General features: G+C 42.8%; 2 protein-coding genes across 2 annotated transcripts; one reads left to right on the top strand and one right to left on the bottom strand.

The window, feature by feature from the left end:
* The first annotated feature begins 23 nt into the window (after positions 1-23).
* Positions 24-6975, top strand: LOC100546141 (protein phosphatase 1K, mitochondrial). Its single transcript, XM_010709696.3, has 4 exons — positions 24-329; positions 824-968; positions 1820-1954; positions 2273-6975. Exons 1-4 carry the CDS (start codon positions 172-174, stop codon positions 2402-2404), a joined length of 570 nt encoding a protein of 189 aa, XP_010707998.1. The 5' UTR covers positions 24-171; the 3' UTR covers positions 2405-6975.
* Positions 6976-11682: 4707 nt separating this feature from the next.
* Positions 11683-19023, bottom strand: LOC104910607 (WD repeat and FYVE domain-containing protein 3-like). Its single transcript, XM_010709695.3, has 5 exons — positions 18845-19023; positions 17465-17794; positions 16283-16394; positions 15854-16051; positions 11683-15390 (listed from the first exon to the last, which is right to left on the bottom strand). The coding sequence occupies exons 1-5, from the start codon at positions 18930-18932 to the stop codon at positions 15270-15272; spliced, it is 849 nt and encodes a 282-aa protein (XP_010707997.1). The 5' UTR covers positions 18933-19023; the 3' UTR covers positions 11683-15269.
* Between the last annotated feature and the right edge of the window lie 61 nt (positions 19024-19084).

Genomic DNA, 19084 nt, shown 5'->3' with positions numbered 1-19084 from the left:
TTACTTATCTGTAGCTTTAGTTTAAACTTAAAAACAATTACTTACTGGTAATGTAGAGCACAAGTTGTCTTTGTCTTAACCAGTTGACACTGTTGCTCTGTTATAAATGGTCCTGTGCTTTCAGGCAGTGATAAAACCTCTCTCTCTGATGTGACATTTGTAGCAACTCTGATGAACTCTGGGACCACTGCAACGGTGGCCCTGCTGCGGGATGGTATTGAGCTGGTAGTGGCAAGTGTGGGTGACAGCCGTGCCCTGCTGTGTCGAAAAGGAAAGGCCATGAAACTCACCATTGACCATACACCAGAAAGGAAGGAGGAGAAGGAAAGGTACCTGTTGGCTCGTGTTGTGGCTTTCTGGGGAACAGCCTCTGTCAGGCTGTCCTGCTGCCAGGTTGGTCCTGGGAAAAAGGCTAGAGCTGAACAGTCCAAGGTGGAAAGAGTGGCACAACCCCAGTTAAGTCATTTATTTCCATTTCAAGAACTGGGGATTTATAAAGTCCTACATGAACATAAACTATCATTGCAGTAAAACCAGCAGAGCTAGGACTGGGTATTGAGCTGTGATCACATGGTTCAAAGACTCATCCAAGAGTTCTAAGAGATATCCAAGATGTGAAGAAATGTGCTGTAGTTCCCCAGGGCAGCACTCAGCCCTCTAAATCCTATCCCTTCTGTGGAACCCTTCAAACATAGCCTCTCAGCTCAGGTCCTTGGTACTCTATCTCACATCAGCAGAAAGTGGTAGAAACTGCAGCTACAGACAGGGGGAATGGTTTGAATCTGTAACTCATCTTTGCTTTCTCTCTTGTGCCTCCGGACAGGATTAGGAAGTGTGGTGGCTTCGTTGCCTGGAACAGTTTGGGACAACCTCATGTGAATGGTAGACTTGCAATGACGCGGAGCATAGGAGATTTGGATCTTAAAAACAGTGGTGTGATAGCCCAGCCAGAAACAAAAAGGGTTCAGGTAAAAGTCTGGTTCACAGGGATGGCAATTGGATTAAGGGGCAACAAAGCTATCTGAAGCAGGTGGTACCCACACAGTTTGCTCAGGTGGAACCACATGACCAAGCTTTGGTTTTCACTTGTGGTGAAATAACCCACAACCAGCTCTACGTAAGTTATCTCAGATTAACACTAATAAGATAGAAGAGAATCTAGTCCTGACAGTAAAGTAAAGAAGGTTAACTTCTGAGTCCCTGTTATCACAGTATAACCTATATTCAATGTAAATATTGGTACAAAGCTACCACTGAGAACTAGGTGGGGTTTGGAAGAGCAGAGTCACCGAGGATAGCAGAATTTGTAACGGGTTATGTATTTGGGAGGGAGAAGGAAAGGGCAGTTGCATGCATCTTACCATAGCTTTGCAATTGTCCAGGAAACAGATCAACCACCCATAAGGTATCCAGCACGACTGCATTCATGTTTTCATAAAGAGAAAACAAAGTCCCTCCTCTCAACTCATACTGTTTTGACATTTTCCCCTAATGGATTTCCCAGCTCTCGGGGAACTTACAGTCATTTGTTCCCAGTCCAACACAAAACACTGTCCACGAGGCCTGAGGAGGTGACTGCAGTGCTAACATGTCTTCCTTGAAAGCACCATGGGTAATGTATGGCTCTGGTCTTTTGGCCTCACTGTATCTAGAGGGCTGTTCCCTAGAACTTTTAGTCCTCATACAGAAAGCAAGAGAACAGGCCGCGCTCCCAGAGAAAAGTACTTTGCAACAAAGGGTAAAAAAAAGAAATCAAGGCAGCAATTTTACCTTGCAGCTCTCTCTGCACGGTTGTGCATACTTCATACCTTTATTGCAGTTGCACCATGCAGATGACGGCTTCCTAGTCCTTACTACAGACGGTATTAACTTCATGGTGAACAGTCAAGAGATCTGCGACTTCATCAACCAGTGCCACGATCCCGCTGAAGCCGCCCACGTTGTTACTGAGCAGGTAACGCTAGGGTTTCTTGAAGCATCAAAGTGCCAGATCCTTGCAAGGACACGGGGACATCATTTCAATTAATGTGCTTAGTTCTTGGTCCCCAGACCTGCTGAATATGTAATCAGCATAGGCAGAAACCACCAGTTTCATATCGGAGGTTTTGGACAGTGGTATATCCATGGAAAGCTCTGAAGCGTGCAAGAGCCTGCAGTGTTGAAGCTGGAAAGAAACAGTGAAGTCTCAGAGCATGCTGTCCCATGTGGAGTCAGACAATTATTTCCCTTTCTGAGCAAGACTGTGATACTGACAAATTGTTTCTTCTTTCAGGCAATGCAGTATGGCACTGAAGATAATAGCACGGTTGTCATAGTGCCATTTGGAGCGTGGGGAAAGTATAAAAATGGCGAGATCAACTTTTCCTTCAGCCGCAGTTTCGCCTCCAGTGGGAGATGGGCGTGAAGACCTGACACAGCTATCTTTTCCTGCAATAACACGGATACAACGTGCTATAAGAGAACACATCCATCTGTTCATAGGTTGACTCAGTGTCTTGTCCATCTTTTCTGTTGCCGGTTATGGAAGACGCAACTGCTCCTTTGGTGCGTAATTGCTGCTTACAGCTGATCACATTTTACTGTGTTTATTTATTCAGATCAGCACTGGGTTTCTAGTCCCAGCAGCTCCGCACAGCATTTCATTTGCAAAGACAAGTCTCTGGGCTTGAGTTATGACACATTGGTTTCATCCCAATTCTTGTTACCTAGTACTCAATTACCTGGCAGCTGTGAAAGTCTGAGACTGAGCCATGTGCCATCTTCTTTGTATGTTAATACACAGGGGAACAAATGAAGTGTTCTTAGTAAGACAGGAAGGGAGTCTTGTTTTCCTATGCCATGCAGCCATCCAAAGCTCCCCCGTGTTTCAGGAGAAACAGGTGAAATACAAGGGGGAATTATCAGAAGCAGTTAGCCTGTGGTTATGTTCTGGTGCCAGGGGCATTCCATGTAGCTGAATGGCATCCCAGTAGAGCACTTTGCTGGGCTTTAGGCTCTATCTGCTATTACCTGTGATCCTTTAGCTCCAAAGAGACAGAGCAAGCAGGAGCCACATGCTGTTCGACAGATGGGAATCCATTGGGCCCAAAGCCCCTACAGTCTCGGTGGACCACGCAGCCTCTGGCACCATGCTTCCTTCAGCGTGTTGGTGTCTGACAAGAGCATGTAGGAGGAGAAAAAAAAGCAGCCCATTTTAGAATTTCAGAGACTATAATCAATTTGAATGTCTTTCTTCTTCTTTTTTTTTTTCTCCTAAGAAAAGGAAATTGTTTCAAAGAGCTTTCAGTTCAAGATTCTTTGGAGGTGTGAGAGAGTAGAGTTTATTTCTTCATATGCAAGGATTTTCTTGCCCTCTGCCTTTTTTTTTCAGCTAGCTACGGTCTCCCAGTGGCATAAAGACAGCTGTAAAATGCCCAAAGCAAGAAAGCTAGAGAAAGAAGAGAATATTTTAATAACGCACGGCAATATTTGTTAAGTTTTGGGTGTTGTGTCCACCAGGCATCAAATAGTTGGTCACCAAAAGGTAGCTTTATACTTCCCTTTCTGATGGGAGTCTGTGTCCAATGAGGCACAAAAGGCCAGAGCCCTGAGCCAGCTCGGTGTTGCTGTGATACAAACTGCTGGTGACACATCAACAGCAGGTCCAGCTGTTCCACATACCTCTTTCGGCCCCAGTTCTCCCTCACTCAAAATCAGTTGTGCATTTCCTGTAGTCTCCAAATTGCCCCTTTGTGAGGAAATATGGGCAGAGAAAAGTCAGGATTTTCCCATGCAGATTTTGTTCCATGTTTCCAACAGCACAATTGTTAAAAAATAAAAATAAATAAAAAAAAGCCAACTGACAAGAACAAAATGTGATGCCTGGTCTGATTCCCATTTTCCAGTGTGTCATAAGCATCTACATCTTTTTCTAGCCCCTTCCAAGCCCATGGTTACAGCACAGTCATTGTGTGTGTTCTTCTGCTGGCTACAGGCTTGGGAACACCCTGCAGGTGTACTGACAGCATTAATACTCTACATATAGACAGTACCTTGGTTGTGTCCCATCACTTGGTGTATTTATATGGTGTACGTAATGTGTATATTCAGTTTATGAGTATAAAGAGCTTGTGACTCAATATCTGTCAGTCTCTATTGTGTTCGGTGCTGTTGCCCAGGCAGGTACGTTTAATGAGCACATCCATCATTGGTTTACAGTTATAATACTTTCTTTCTTCTCCAGATTCCCCCAATTCTGTCTTCACTTGAGATCAAAGTGTTCAGTCCTGGTCTCTGCCTTGCTTACTTGAAGCAAAAGGCACTTTTAATTGATAACCTGCAATTTTCACCCTGCACAACCCAGTTGTAGCAAAAGCAGCAGAACGCATCCTCTCCTGAGCACTTGCAGAGAGGCAGCACCTGACAGAGGCTCAGTAAGCTGTTCAAGCAATGCCGTTATGACCCGTTTGCACAGCACAACTGACTCCTGCTGAAATAGCAAGTGGTCCTAGCTAAGAGTTAACTACACCACAGTCTTAGCCAAAGAAGGGCTAGTCAGCTTTGGTTTCAAGTGTCAAACAGCATAAGCAGCAAAGCAAGGATTTGGACATGCCTCATCAATGGTGCTTGGTGCCAAATGCTGCTCATTCCTGTTTGGCTATCCATCCAGCTAGCCAGACAGAAGATATCAGGCCCTCCCCGAGGTGTTTATAACAAGTACACGTTGATTTTTTTGAGCTGTGCTGCCTACTTGCCAACTTGAATACATGGTATCAAATGCAGGGTGGTAATGAATAGCACTGCAGGTGCTCTGAGGAATGGCCTGGGCTGATGGAGTAGCTTCTGAGCACTGATCAGTATGTAAAAAGAAGTAATTTTTATACTCAAGGGAGTTTGGGAGCTTTTTTGTTTGTTTGTTTTATCCCTATCTAGTTTAAGGCCAGGTTGGATGGAGCCCTGGCAACTTGATCTCGCACTTGGCAACCCTGCCTGTGACAGGGAGGTTAGAACTTGGTAATCCTTGAGGTCCCTTCCACTCTGAGCCATTCTATGATTGTATGGTGGCCTAATTTCATAGAGAATAGAAGCGGTTGGGTGCTTCTATTTCCTCCAGCAGACTGACTGTCCTCTCAGAGGAAGGATCCATCTATAGCTGCACATATATTTTAGAAAGGAAAGGATAAGACAAAGCTTTGCAAAACAGAAGGCGCTTAGGTAAAGATAGATTGACAGTTCCTATTACTGCCTTTAAACAATCACAGAAAAGCTCTGGTTGGAAAGGACGTGGTGATGTCATCCATCCAGCCTACTGCTCAAAGCAGGGCTCATTTCAGAATTACGTGCTGCAGCAAAGGGGCATGCATCTACTGACACTAGACTATAGAAACTGAAATGGGATGGGAAGAAAGAGATCGGCACAAGAGCAGTCTGCCTGCCGAACCACCAGAACACACTGAAGTTGAAAACTTACCAGTATGTGAAAACCTGCAGGTACTTTGTATGGCTACTAATAAATGTCACAAATAAATTAGCACATTCATCTAACAGATACGAGCTGTTTTTTCTAAAAAGCAATAAGACAGGAGATTACAAAGACACATTTCTTATTCCCTGGCTGTTCCCTGCAGTTTTCTGCATCTGTCTCCGAAGTAAACAAGCTACTAGTGAAGGCAGATTGCTGTGCCAAGTAGCCCAGTAGTCCACCAATTCCTCTTTCCATTGCTGAGAGTGTTGCTTTTCACAATTTGTGTAAATTTCTGCCTTCACACTGTGCACTGCCAGACTTGAAGTATGGCAGAAACACCGTTTGGTGCAGACCCTCTGTTACCAGAATCTTTCTCTTCCCAAACAACAGCCCCGCCTTTTCTTGCAAAGGCAGCCATCTCCCTTTAGATTTATCTGCACCAAGCCTTGTTTTTCTCCAAGTCATCAGGAAAAACTTGCTGGGTGAGGGGTTTTTCTGTCATTTGATACTTCTTAATGAAGAAGCATTTAGGACAAGTCACAGGAATTGCATTTCAGTCATGGGGCTGTTTTGGCACTGACGTTGGCAGAGTGAGCCATGAGTTTAGGTGTATGGCACGGGCATTCCCTGTGTGAAGTATGAAGTCAAAAGAGTAAAGCCATTCCAAGGCAAATAGAAACAGCTTATCAAAAATATTTCCTTGCCTGGACACTCCTTCTGGACCAGCGCTGTTTCTCATGGTAGAGGTGCCGCCGGAGGAAGGGGCTGGAACAGTTTTAATACAACATCCTCTGAATAGTCAATCCCTTTTGGTTTGAAAAGCTCAGGGTTGGTGAAGAATTGTGGAGCACGGTCTGTGGTTGAGAATAAGGGCGAGGTGAGAAATTGGCAATATTACCACTTTTTACCAATTTGGAGAAATGAAAATTCTGAAGATCTGGCACTCACTGCAAGATATCTGCTGATGAAGGAATCAGATACTGGACCAGCATTTCTGTCTCAACACGCAATGAGCTGTTTTCAAAGGCACAGAGGTTTCTAGCTAAAGCAGTAGCACAAAACAGATACAAGTTATGCTGGTTTAATATTAATTTATGTGGAATAGAATCACGTAGGCACTTCTAGGTCCATTGGTCACTTACCCAATAAGCTGAGCATATGGTATAGCACTCCCCTGCAGTTTCCTAGTTCTGAAGCTGCTGTTCTCCTGCTCTTAATGCAGAGGTACTAATGGGGATTCCCCTTTGCCCGGCATGTTAAGTGCTTGGGCAGCAGAGTGTGTCATAACTTTTACAGACTGAAGTGCAATTGTGTACATTCACTGCATACTTTGCCTTAGGACAGTCTATAATTCCTGATGTTTAATGTTTATTTTTGGTGTAATCAGTGACCATAATTAATCTACTACTTCATTTTACTGAAGTTTTTTTTTTTCTTTTTAAACATTTGTTTGTCTTATTTGTGACTCAAATCTACAGTTGGACAGATAAGGCTGTACTGAAATGCTTAAATAAAGACCTCTAAATAAAGAATCGGCTTTTCACTATGAATGGATTTTTCTTTTCCAAGCACGCTGCCAACCACCAAAACTTTGTTTCTCAGGCTCTACCATGACTGTCCTGTGAGCCCCAGGCCTTTGCCTCTGCCATAAACACATTCACCAAGGCTCTGCCTTTCAATGAGTGGGCGCTGAGGCACAGGCTGCCCAGAGGAGCTGTGGATGCCCCATCCCTGGCACTCAAAACCAGGCTGGATGGGGCCATGGGCAGCCTGAGCTAGTGGGGGGCAACCAGCCCACAGCAGGGGGTTGGGGCTGAGTGGGCTTTAAGGTCCCTTCCATCACAACCATTCTATAGCTCTGATATGATATGATACGACACAAAGGCATTCACCAGCAGTAAGTGGTGCAAAGTAGCCATCTCTGTGCTTTGTCAGCCTTCACTACAGCTTTGCTTCATCAGGGCCATGTGTTCTAACTTGATATTTCAGCCTCGTATATTTTGATATATTACAATACCAAGAAATCAAAATGCCATCTCTCTAAATACAAGTTTGCCTTAAAATATTACTTTGTGAACCAGGAAAGCACTTGAAGTAGCTGCCAAGGAGAGCGATTTCGCTCTGTGACACAGTGAAAGGAAACCAGTTGAGCCCTCCTCAACACAAGATGTTTTGACTTCTACATCAATTCGGTCATGGTGGGGATGGATTGATGGTTGGACTTGATGATCTTAGTAATCTTTTCCAACCTTAGTGATTCTATTATTCCATTAATTCAGAACTTTTCAGTTACTCAAAAGCAAAAAAAAAAGGTGGGAAAGCAAAGACTGGCCAACAGTTTTAGTTTTGCTGCTGAAGCAACACTGTGGCAAACGTGACAACTTATTTTTAATTTTTACTGTTTTCCTACAGCTGAACTCAAATCTACCTTCACTTTCTTTGAAGGAGACTTGAACAAAGTCCTTACACTTCCCTCTCATTTAGGACTAATGCAAGTCCTTTTTCGTTATCCTTTGTTGCCATTCCATTTCTCATCTCATTTAGGACCTTATCAGTTTTAAGATACCTGCATGTATTGAACACACAGTGCTAAGGGTCTGCTGCTTCTGTAGGTGAATTTTTGGAGCTCAGGCAGCACGTGAAGAGACCTGCTGGACAGCTTTAAGCTGCTACCCTTTCCTCGCCATTTGGCAGCAGTTGGGAAATAGCTACCGGGTTACTCTGTAAAGGTTACTCTGTAATCAGAACATTTGTCCCGTAATGAGAGTCCCTGTGACCTGCTGGTTAATTCACACCGGCAGGAGGAGAGAGGCTGAGCGCTGGCAGCAGCATGGCAATTCCCTGCCATATGTCTCCAGGACAAGCAGAAGAGAGCAGCCAGGCATTATATAAGGCAATGCGTGCTCTGGCACAGGGCGCTTGGAGAAGCTTTAAGACCTCCCTAAACTGAACATCTGACAGAGACTCCCCAGTGCTGAATGTTGTTTCTTTTATTAAACACATACACCCCACAAGTTATCTGTAAATATATTAAACAGCTCTTTGCAATTCAGCACCAATACAAATTTCTGCTAAGACCATTTCCTCTGTAAAATTGCTCTGTTCCTGCTCCTAGTATTTCTATGATTTCAACCCTTTCCTGCTTTGAAGAAACAAGAGCCAGTATGAGCTACTAGTGAAGATGCAGACCTATGTTGCTTAGAGATGTGAGCCAGTTCCAGGGAAGATCAAAGACATCTCTCCTCCTTGGACATTATGAGTAAATCACTTATAATTAGCAGACCCCATGACTGCATCATACAGAGTGTCTGCACTAAGCCTTTGGGCTTTTGTTCTTCAGGAAATAAAATCTGTCAAACTCTCCAGTTCCCAGAATCTGCAAGGCAGTAGCTGATCCAGAAGTTATTAAAAGCTGACAACATGCGGTTTCTGACAGGTCTGGGAAGCCCTGGAAAACTGGCTTAAGCAGCAGCTGCCCGTGGCCACAACCTAGCTCACGCTGAAACTTGGTTTGCTTTTTCAATGCACAGCTCTCTCTGTGCCCATCAGCTGAAAAGAGTAATCCCAAATGTAATTCACAAACACTGCATGGAAAGTCTACTGCATTTGCAGACTAACCTGCTGGTGAACTTCTTGCTACAGAACCAAGCATATCAAGGTCCTATCCTCCAGCTATCCATTCTGAAGTGCTGCACATGGCCAGGCACTTGCTGCCTAAGAGAAAGGAGACTCTGCAATCAGAACAGAGGGACCCTCAGCAGACAGCGAAGCAGCAGCTGCTGTACCAAAGCTGAAGGGGAGGTGAATTTAAATGCAACCTGCACATGCTTTCCCTCTCTTCGAGACTCAGTCTCAACAGAACCTTGGTATTTTACCACAGGAAAGCAGAGTTTTCAGCTCTCAAAACAGCAAGTGTTGTCCATGGCAAGCCTCAATCCACTCTGAACATCTTTCACTTTCCTCTTCCTTGAAAAAAGCTGAGAAACCCATTATGCAGAGCCATATGCTTTCCTTCCATTAATGCCACATCCTATGTGAAGCTGGGCAGCCACAAAGAGCCCCTGCTGACAGACCAGACCAACAGTCATCCTCTTGAGAGTTCTACAGGCTGTCCAACAATGCATAGCCATGCACTATGCCTCTACCCCTAACAGTAACAGCCATTACATCCCATTGGCATGGCACAACCTGGGCTAGTCCCCTACAAGTTGGCAGCCTGTTCACTACAAAGAGCTCCAAAGGAAATGAAACAAATTCAGTGTGGAACTGAACTAGCAACACTTAGAGAAACTGCTTTCAGCTGACTGCGGGCGCATCACAAGGGAACGCTGACCACACCAGCTGCAGAGGAAGGCTTACTGCAACAACAAGGGCCTCCCAGAGCAGGCATTAGTCCATCTATATTTATCCTTATGTGTTCCTCACATTTATCACTGAAACTGTAGTTATGGGGAAGACCCCTTCTTAGGGGTAATCATGAAATCATGAAGTAGCTATTGAAATTTGATTGCAGGAGTTTGTTTTTTTTTTCAATAACTTCTTAATCTGACGGATCTTATCAGTATCATTTTATACAAAGAAAGTTTACAAAATATATAGCACAATATTCTTTCCCACATCTAGAAAGGCAACATGTAAAAAATGCCCACTATAATGCACTGAACCTTTCTCAAACCTGTCCTTGTTTTTTTTAAAATTTAGTTTAACATCATATTCCGTAGCTAGTGCAAATGGTGATAATTCACACAAAGGAGAATACTACTTGGATAGCTTTGTGGCTGCATAGGAATTACCTCTTCAGTGTGTTACCTGTCCACTCCATCACTGTTTGTTCTGCTGCATTACTGAGAGAAGCAGGAGGAAACATGTAGCCAGACGTCTCCAAGCCGAAGTTTTTCAGCACCAAAGCTTTACCTATGAGCAGGTTTGACCAAGTTATCACACTGCCATTGGCAAACTTTCAAAAGAATTAATCTCCTACAGCAAGAAACAGAATGGAGGCTACTCTTGAAATAAGGCATGGTCACTAACTATAAAGACTGACTCAGTGGAAGCATGTATTGGAGAGATAGAAAAAAGTTCTAAAAACTACTCATGGCACTAAAACTACAGGTTCTTCATATCATTCAGAACACTACATGAAATTGAGCACAGGTCTGCTAACTTAATGTGGTATGGATCCACGAAGAAGGCCAGCACATTTTTGCCAGTGAGAAGAAAATGCCGAATTACCATACAGCAAGTGGTTCTGCTGTATAAACCAGCCTGGAGCTGCAGATAAGAGGGCATTTCTACTTGACAACCCCAGACCTAGCACCCTGACTCCAGAGCGCTCTACTGGCTCAAGGTGCTCTCTGCTGAAGCTCCTTTGTGACCTGTTCTGAGGCACCAGAGTAGCTGGGCTAACTACAACTGCAAAGCACACTTAAATACATTGTATATATTGTAAACACCCCCCTCCCACCCCACAAAGCTTTTGGGAAATCAGTTTGTGCTGAATGCAGTAAGCACAGATGGTTAATAACATTGCTTGAAGGTATTTTTATCTTACAGCTAAAGAAATCACTTACTGACAAGCACTAAGAATGCAGTGTAAGTTCTGGTGTTAATCAGCCAAGGAACATGGCAGGTCCAGCTGCAACAAAGCCTGTTTTTTAACTGGAGAAAAACTGTTAGCAACCAACATTGCCATGTAAGTAACCATCACAACAAAATCCCACCTTCTTCAGCACTACCAAATTAGAAAAAATTACACAAAGGCATTGAAGGGGGCATGGTGGTGACAGGTTAGAGGTTGGACATGATTATCTCTTAGAGGTATTTCCCAACTGTAATCATTTTATGATTCTAAGCATTAGTAAAATATTTCAGCGTTTGGGGATCTTAAGCTGTGTCTCACCAGATAAGGTCAAGTCCTGCTCTAGCAGTTGTCCTCTCTCCTTGGAAAAGATGATTTAAGTTTTCAATACTTCCTTCTCTTGAAATGTCCTTATGGAATGTGACTTAGATTATTCTTTACTGTCTGCCTTCTCTGTATCAGTACAGCTTATTCTTCTAAAACACTGTCAACACTGCTGGCTTCCCACTCTCTACAATGACACTCTTAAAGAAAAAAAAATTCACAATTTTACATTGCATCACTGCAGATGACTGTACTTGGGTTCAGAAAGTAGAATGATATCAAACAACAAGTTTACTTGTCCGGAGGATAAAGAAACATGGTACTCATCAACTACCACTCCCATTTTAAAAATGTTTATTCAGCTGCAAATGTTGCTTATTTCCAACAGATGCAAAACAGCTTTTTGGTGGTAAATAGCAGGTATTTATTTGAAATGAAAAAAATACTTAAGTACCTGAACTATTGCATTTAATCATGTATTGTAACTGTGTTACTCTAACTTTTTGCATTGGAGACAAATATACAATGAACATTCAGATATCACAGATTGCACACTAGATAGTAAATCGTCAGGCCTTTTACGTAACCACCAAAAAACAGATATTGGATTCTGCAATATAGTACAAAATTCCACACTCCAGTCTTAGCCAGTTATCTTCAATTTACTCCCAATGCTGTACAAATAAATGGCCATTTAACTAGGGCTTACAAGTTAATAACAGGACAAAAAAATATACATTGCACTGACACAAAAAGTCAGCTGTGTTAATAGTCATGCAACAAGTAACCAAACTTGCTGAAATTAAAAATACTGTCTAAAAACAGTTTCAACTGCATAAATATTTTATACACAGTTCATTTACCGAAACAAAAGGAGTCTTTAAATGATACAAAGCAAATATAAGTATCTACCAATTTTATACATAAGAAAGTGCAAAATAACTTATCTAAAGTGTTCTGCTATTGAACCGATGACTGTGGGCTGGAGGCAGCCAACCCCCTCTGGTAAGCATGACATTACAGTTGCACACTACATACGAATGTTAAGAGTACATGAATAAGTATACTACAAAGAACAAGGCAGGAGAAGACATGTGAGGTACTTGCAGAGAATACAGTCTACTGATGTTAGGGTACATGAGCATATTTTTGCGCAACCCATTTTCACATGGAAAACAAAGCAAGTCTTTGCATTAGAAGCTTCAATGAGAAAACCACTCCCCAGTGAACGAAGCAGTTGCCCACAGCACCAGCTGCCAGAGGAAATACGAGCAGGTGGGGTACTTCCCCTCCACCTCCCACCAGCACAAATGTGGTTTTAGAACAGTGCAACTGAGGAATTAAGTCAGAAGGCTGTGGTTATTGGTTTGCAAAATGCAAATGTGGTCCGACCTCTACGCTACAGACTCGGAAAGGAATAGTGATCCTGATTTTAGTAGGCTGCCAAAGGTAAAAAAGCACAGATTGACAACGGTGCCACGTGCCTGCATAGTCAAACAACGGCCAACTACATCATCACTGACGGTGCACAGTCTTCATGAGCCCACATTAGTCATATATGCCAGATCTTACTTTTAATATTTAGGTTATACCGAAGTTACTGCCAGAAGCCCTGTTTTGATTAGGGTTTAATTGGAATCAATTCATGGAACAGAATTCTTCCTTAAATTCGGTTTTGTTTTGAAAACTAGAGGCAAGAGGGAAGGATCTCTGAGGACTTAAAAGCATGTAACTGTTATTAAAAGAGCCTTCTCTTCAAACAGTAAACATGTAGGCCATCAGCCCATCTTCTGAACTATGCTGGCTTCGCATCATTTTGGGAAGGGTCAAGGCAACATTAGAGAACATCTGAATATAGATATTCCAGCACTCCATGCACGTTAACTGAGGGCTTCCCCCCTTCTATGTTCAACAATAAATCTGCCAAAGGAGCCATGCAATGCAGCTACTTATCACAGTTTGGATCCGAAGGGATCTATTTGGGTCAGCTAACCTAAACAAACCTGCATTTACTCAACAGTGTGCAAGGACTCTAGAAAAGCCTTTCTGCTCGTTTGGGGATCTAGTATACATACCAGAACCAGAGGAATTTCTCATTTTACAGACCAGCACATACTTTATAAACAAACGTCTCAAAATACATATTTAACCTTCAGTGCATAAACATGTGATACCAGGGTAGAGAGTAAGTGGTTAGGATTAACAAATGGATCTAGAAGGTCCAACCAAGGGAAGACAAGTGTGTCTCCAAGGTACAGGGACCCACTGTCACAGAGGGGCTGGCATTTCCCACACTGCAATTCCAACAACAGTTTAAATCATCTTCTTCCTGGGGATGGAGTCTGCCCAACGCCTACCAGTGCAGGGTAACCTCTCCGTCTGCAGCCAAATACACACACTGATGTTCTGCAGAGCAAAAGTGGGGCTGCCTGTCTTCTGTTGTTTTGGGTCGAATCCGTACTGTTGTTTTGAAGAACCCAATGTGAACTTACCTAGATCTAGATCAGTTTGTCACACATTTACAAAATATATACACACATATTTAAAACAAACAAACAAACCCACTGTTAAAACCTCCTTCGGAAAGCAGTCCACGGGCCTGTGTAATGAGTGTGTTCCAATCCCAGTGGATGTCCATGTCTCTACTTCATCCCACATGTAGTGCAAAAGAAGTGACAGAGTAGTAAAAAAATACTGCAATTCAATTCATTTTAAAACTTAAAAATGGTAATGGAAATCTACCGCTGTCCTCAGGGTCATGCCATTTGCTGACACACGGAGACAGCTCTTAAAAGTATCTCTGGCAGAACAAGCACTAACTCGTTCCCGAATGACTACGTTGTTCCAAACATTTTTATTTTTTTTAATTTTTTTTTTTTCTTTTTTTTCAAATAAGCTACGGGACAACAGTGGTAAAATTCTATGCACAGGAAAATTCATTCTGTACCTGTATGCAAGCCAATCGCTACTGACTTAAAGAAGGTAAAAGCTGGTTCTTGCACTGCATGAATCAGCTGCTAATGAACACTAAGTAATTAACAAAACTGCAGCTCTGACATGTATAAAACAGGCCTTGTTAAATATGAACAACAATGAGGCAGTAAATAGTTTTGGTATAAAATGCAACCAAAGTTTACAATTTAGTTCCTGGTTATCTTACAGCTAGAATAAAATACTCCAAGTCCTATTCTCAAAAAAAGTTTTCTTTTGAAAAAAAAAAAAATCCATGTAGTTCCATGAATAGCCTTATTTAAATTAAGATACTGTGGGCAACTGAAGAACGAACGTGCACAGACTGGATTTTTAACAGAAATACACATAATGCCTTCGAGTTTTCTGTTGCTTTTTTTTGTTGTTGTTGTTATCTAAACATTCATATTTAAGTTGATAGATGAGAAAGATGCCACACAAAGTATAGTGGTTAATCTGAAGTCCCATGTAACAGGCAGTTAGGTTCATATTTAGATAAAAAGGCCATTATACCTATTTACAATATACACAGTTGCTTGCGAAGAAGGCAGATTTACAACTATCTTCTAAAAAGCCTTCCCTTCCCTCCCACCCCCCCCCCCACCACAGATGACTAGCTCTACAAAAACAAGACAAGAACTGGTGTTTAGGGTAAGTGAGGATTTTCTTCATAGCCATATCAACAGAGTTAGAGGTTGACAGTTCTACTGTATCTGTGGTTATTAACCATGTCTTCTTGGGCCTGGCTCTTCCAACGTGCTGTTCACCTCATCACACACCTTCCATCAACACAAATCAATTCAATGATCCCTTATACTTTCAGTGCTTAAAATGCAGTATAAACTTAAGTGTAAACAGACAATATTCTACTCCCTTCTGATCGCAGCACAATGCTCACATTAGTTCTCAGGCTGACAGCAGGACTGTACAGGGTCTCCATTTACCACCACCTCGTCAATTCCTGGGCCCTTCCTCTAAGCCCCGTTCATGCTGCAAGTTGTAGAAACAGTTCTGGCAGACCCTGACCGGTGATGAAATCTTCAGACGCTTGATTTCAGACTGAAACCGACTGCACCTGCAGAGAAAAACACCACTGTGAACACTTGTCCTCTCCCAGCCTCACCGCTTTCTTCCAGGTGTGTTAATTACCATTGTGACTTCAAACATCTCAACACCATCCAAACAAATTCTGATACTGTGTTGTGTTTGTAGATTGATAAGATGAACTATTTGCTGAAAAAGAAATATTTTTTTTCTCCTTTGCTAACTTAATTTGTCTAGGATTCATTACTTGATTTCATTCCTAGTTGACACTTACGTTAAGCTGACAGCTTCACTGTTTATATAAAGGGGAATGTTTGCTTTTTCTAACTCTTCCTTGGAAATTCTGGCAGCACTAATGTTTGGTTCCTTTTTTTTTTAATCAGTTCTGTTTTGATAGGGAGTGGAAAACACAGTCTGTTTGTAGAGTTCAGTGATATGCAATAGCCTAAAATTCTATATGGGAAAGAATCTAAAGGAGGCTGGTGCTAGCTTACTTTTGGCAGAAGAGCTGCCCACAGTTCCTGCAGTGGTGACGCCTCTCCGTGAGAGAGAACCGGACTGCACAGCCTGAGCAGCTGTCCCCTCCCTCATCCTTCACCCAGTGGTCGGCTGCTGACCGGCCCGGCTGATCACTCACAGACCAGCTGAACACTCGGCCACGGCCATCCCCAATGAGAATTCTGCTGTGATCCCTGGAGGAAAAAAGCAAAAGCATTTCCATGACAATTATGGCTCAGTAAGGTACAAATAGCGATAGCAGATTTTAGATGTCAGAATATTTTATGATGTTTTAATGACCAAGATAATAACCAGTTCTCTCAACAAAAACAAACAAACACACACAAAACAGTATTATGCAAAGAATCTGCATCCTTTGACAACACTGAAAAAATGCACTGAGTGATCACCTGTGAGCTACTCACTTGGAGATGCCGAGGGCGGTGATTTCTGCTGGATGCGCGTTATCTTTGCGATCAAATGCCGTGTGCATAGTTAGTTTGCTCCTAAACACCAACTGCCGCTCCCATCGGTATCCTAGAAGGGAGCAGGAAGGAGAAAAGGAAAAAGACAAATCTGCTCGTTCACATTTTTATACCCTCCTCCCTCCCCAAAATATCCATGTGCATCAATTTGTAGAAAGGAAACATCTTTATCTCCCCAGAGGCTGATAACTCTGAGAGATCACTTCCCACTCAGGGAAAATACACTCCCAATTGCTCCCCAACACATCCAAGGAAGAAGAAAATGCAATGAAAAGCAGAGTCTCGCATTTCACCAAATGCAGCTGGCAGTTGTAGAGAACAGTGACATTCAGAGTGGAGCTGGCACTGAAGACCAGCAGGACTGAGAGTGCTTCATTAATATCATTGTTATTAATTTTGTCTGTAGCCAAGATTGAGATTTCCAACTGTGGTTCATTTTCTTCACAGCATCCCCTACGGTGCTGTGTTTTGGTTACGTGACTACAACAGTGTTGAGGACATAGCAGTGTTTGAGGTACTGCTGAACACTACTTTCACAGCGTCAAGGTTTTCTCTTTTTTCCCCACTCTTCCTCACCTACCAGCAAGTAGGCTGAAGGTGTACAAGAAGCTCAGAAGTAACACAAGCTGGGCAGCTGATCTCAACTGACCAAAGGATATTCCATGTCATATACAACATCATACTCAGTAACTGAGGGAAGGGCACTTTCTGGTAAGGAAGCTGTTCACTCCAAAACTGGCTGCACGTCAGTCTGCTTGCAGGAGGTGGTGAGAGCCTTTCCATCACTCATTTATGGTTTTTTTCTTCCTCTTTAGTTTGCTTAGTAGACTATCCTTAGCTAGACCTTTGAGTTTTTGTGCTTTTGCCCTTTTGCTCTTCCTATTCCCTCCCCTCATCCCGTTGCAGTGACAGCAAGTGAGCAGATTAGCTGCCAGCCAAGGTAAACCCAACACCATTTCTCAGGAAAAACTCAAACAATGTGCAGCCTCAACACAGAAACTTCTCACAGACAACTTTTGAATTTATCAGCCATCACTGCTCAAAACTGCAGAGCTACGGCTTTTTGGGTCAGTGCTAACAGCAAATTTATCCAACCAAGGAAGCGTACTACACTTCTTTTACCTGGTTTAAGCTTGCTGTAGTGCCGTGCTTCAGCATAGCTGGGGTGCAGGTGGTTAACCTGAGCGTGGGGATGTATTTTTGCTTGTCCTTCAGAATAATTCACAAAGATAAAGCCATCTTTCTCATCCAAGCTAAGCTGGTCTGACCATCGCCTGGAGTCATCTGAGCCACTGTCTGCTGACCATGCTGCTGCCACTCTGTTTGAGGCTGACCTCGGTCTGTGGCTGGTGCTGCCTGGCTGACTTTGGCTCTCCTGCAGTTTCACATCCTGGCCAATGCATGGATCATCTGCGTCAGAGTCACTGCTGTCTTCTTCATGGGCTTCCTGTCCTGAATTCATGCAACAGAAAAGAGAACATCGCTAGCAGGACTGCTTATAGGCTAAGCTTTCTTCCTTGCTTATAGGCCAAGCTTTCTTCCTTTCTTGCTGCTACACTGTCTACAACCGAACAGGTGCCACCATGGCATGACTAAAGGGAAATTACACGTGGGAATCTCAGAGCCTTTGCAGAGATCCAGCACCCACCACAGTAAACACCAGCAGGAATCACCACATTTTTCATCTCTTTGGCAACAGAGGTTAGTTCCTACAATAGCTGTTCTGAGGTAGGCTGGGAAAGACACAGTGAGTACAGCTTTCAAAAGTGTTCAAGTTAAAGAAAAATTTAAAAAATTAAAAATTCCTCCTGTCACTCAGGAAAACAGTAAGCAGTCAGCAGTGATGAGACTCAGGACAACACAAGGCAGATGTTATCAACAGGCTTAACACGATGCAAAAACACAGCAGTTCAATACATTTATATTCTGTTACAAAAAAGCTGAGCTGTGCAATTAAAAGCATCCTATGAGTATCGTAGGATCCACATCCAAGTCTAGTTCACATCTTCAACACGAAGATGAAAAAAAAGGAAGATGAGATGAGTAAAGCACATGCCCATCAAGCACAGACCATATTCTTCGGACCACAGAAAACACTATGGCATGGCTGGCACTCCTTATGTAAAATTCCACTGATGGAACATCAGGTTGTTAACTCTGCTCTTAAGCTATAATTTTATTTCAAAATAGAGAAATACGTAGCCTTTGGACAATGGTAGTATCCAGTAGGTTCAGTGATAGCAAAGCAACCACAGGAAGGAATTTACTCTTGTCAGAACAAAAGGAAGGATGGCCATAGTTTTCCTTGCTCACAGCAGCATGAAATGACAGTATGAAGTGGTGAATGAGAACTCAGACACTTCATCATGTCCAATGGATGTCTATTTTCCACTGAGAGAAAACACTTCTATCATTTTCTGCCCTGCACAACCACAGGATTTTATCTATGTGAAGGGGAAATTGGATAAAAGGCAAATACCAAACTGTGGGTAGGAGACATACCTATTTGTGCTTCTTGGCAATCCTCTTGCATTTCCAGCACCTCGGCAGGCTCTGGAGCTGGTGTTTCTGGTACTTGCAAAAACTCCATCCGCCAGAACTGGAGGGACAAGGGATAAGCAAACTGGCAAATATGGAACTCTTAGCTTTCTTCCCAGCTATTGCTAGAGTTAAGAGGCATTATTAGAACTGTACAATTACACCAGTAGTACAACAGGCAGGTTGCTTCTTTTTTTTCCCCCC

This window comes from Meleagris gallopavo, chromosome 4, assembly GCF_000146605.3.
Source record: "Meleagris gallopavo isolate NT-WF06-2002-E0010 breed Aviagen turkey brand Nicholas breeding stock chromosome 4, Turkey_5.1, whole genome shotgun sequence".
Lineage (NCBI taxonomy): Eukaryota > Metazoa > Chordata > Aves > Galliformes > Phasianidae > Meleagris > Meleagris gallopavo.
This window is presented reverse-complemented; position numbering and strand designations above follow the sequence as displayed.

Bases quoted from the DNA above. Each gene is read 5' to 3' on its own strand.
- LOC100546141 (XM_010709696.3), top strand. From the start codon at position 172: ATGAACTCTGGGACCACTGCAACGGTGGCCCTGCTGCGGGATGGTATT. The intron at 969-1,819 runs GTAAAAGTCTGG...CCTTTATTGCAG, and splicing joins CAGAAACAAAAAGGGTTCAG to TTGCACCATGCAGATGACGG. The intron at 1,955-2,272 runs GTAACGCTAGGG...TTCTTCTTTCAG, and splicing joins CCCACGTTGTTACTGAGCAG to GCAATGCAGTATGGCACTGA.
- LOC104910607 (XM_010709695.3), bottom strand. From the start codon at position 18,932: ATGGAGTTTTTGCAAGTACCAGAAACACCAGCTCCAGAGCCTGCCGAG. The intron at 16,395-17,464 runs GTAAAAGAAGTG...GCTCCCTTCTAG, and splicing joins CTACAGCAAGCTTAAACCAG to GATACCGATGGGAGCGGCAG. The intron at 16,052-16,282 runs GTGAGTAGCTCA...TTTTTCCTCCAG, and splicing joins ACCGCCCTCGGCATCTCCAA to GGATCACAGCAGAATTCTCA.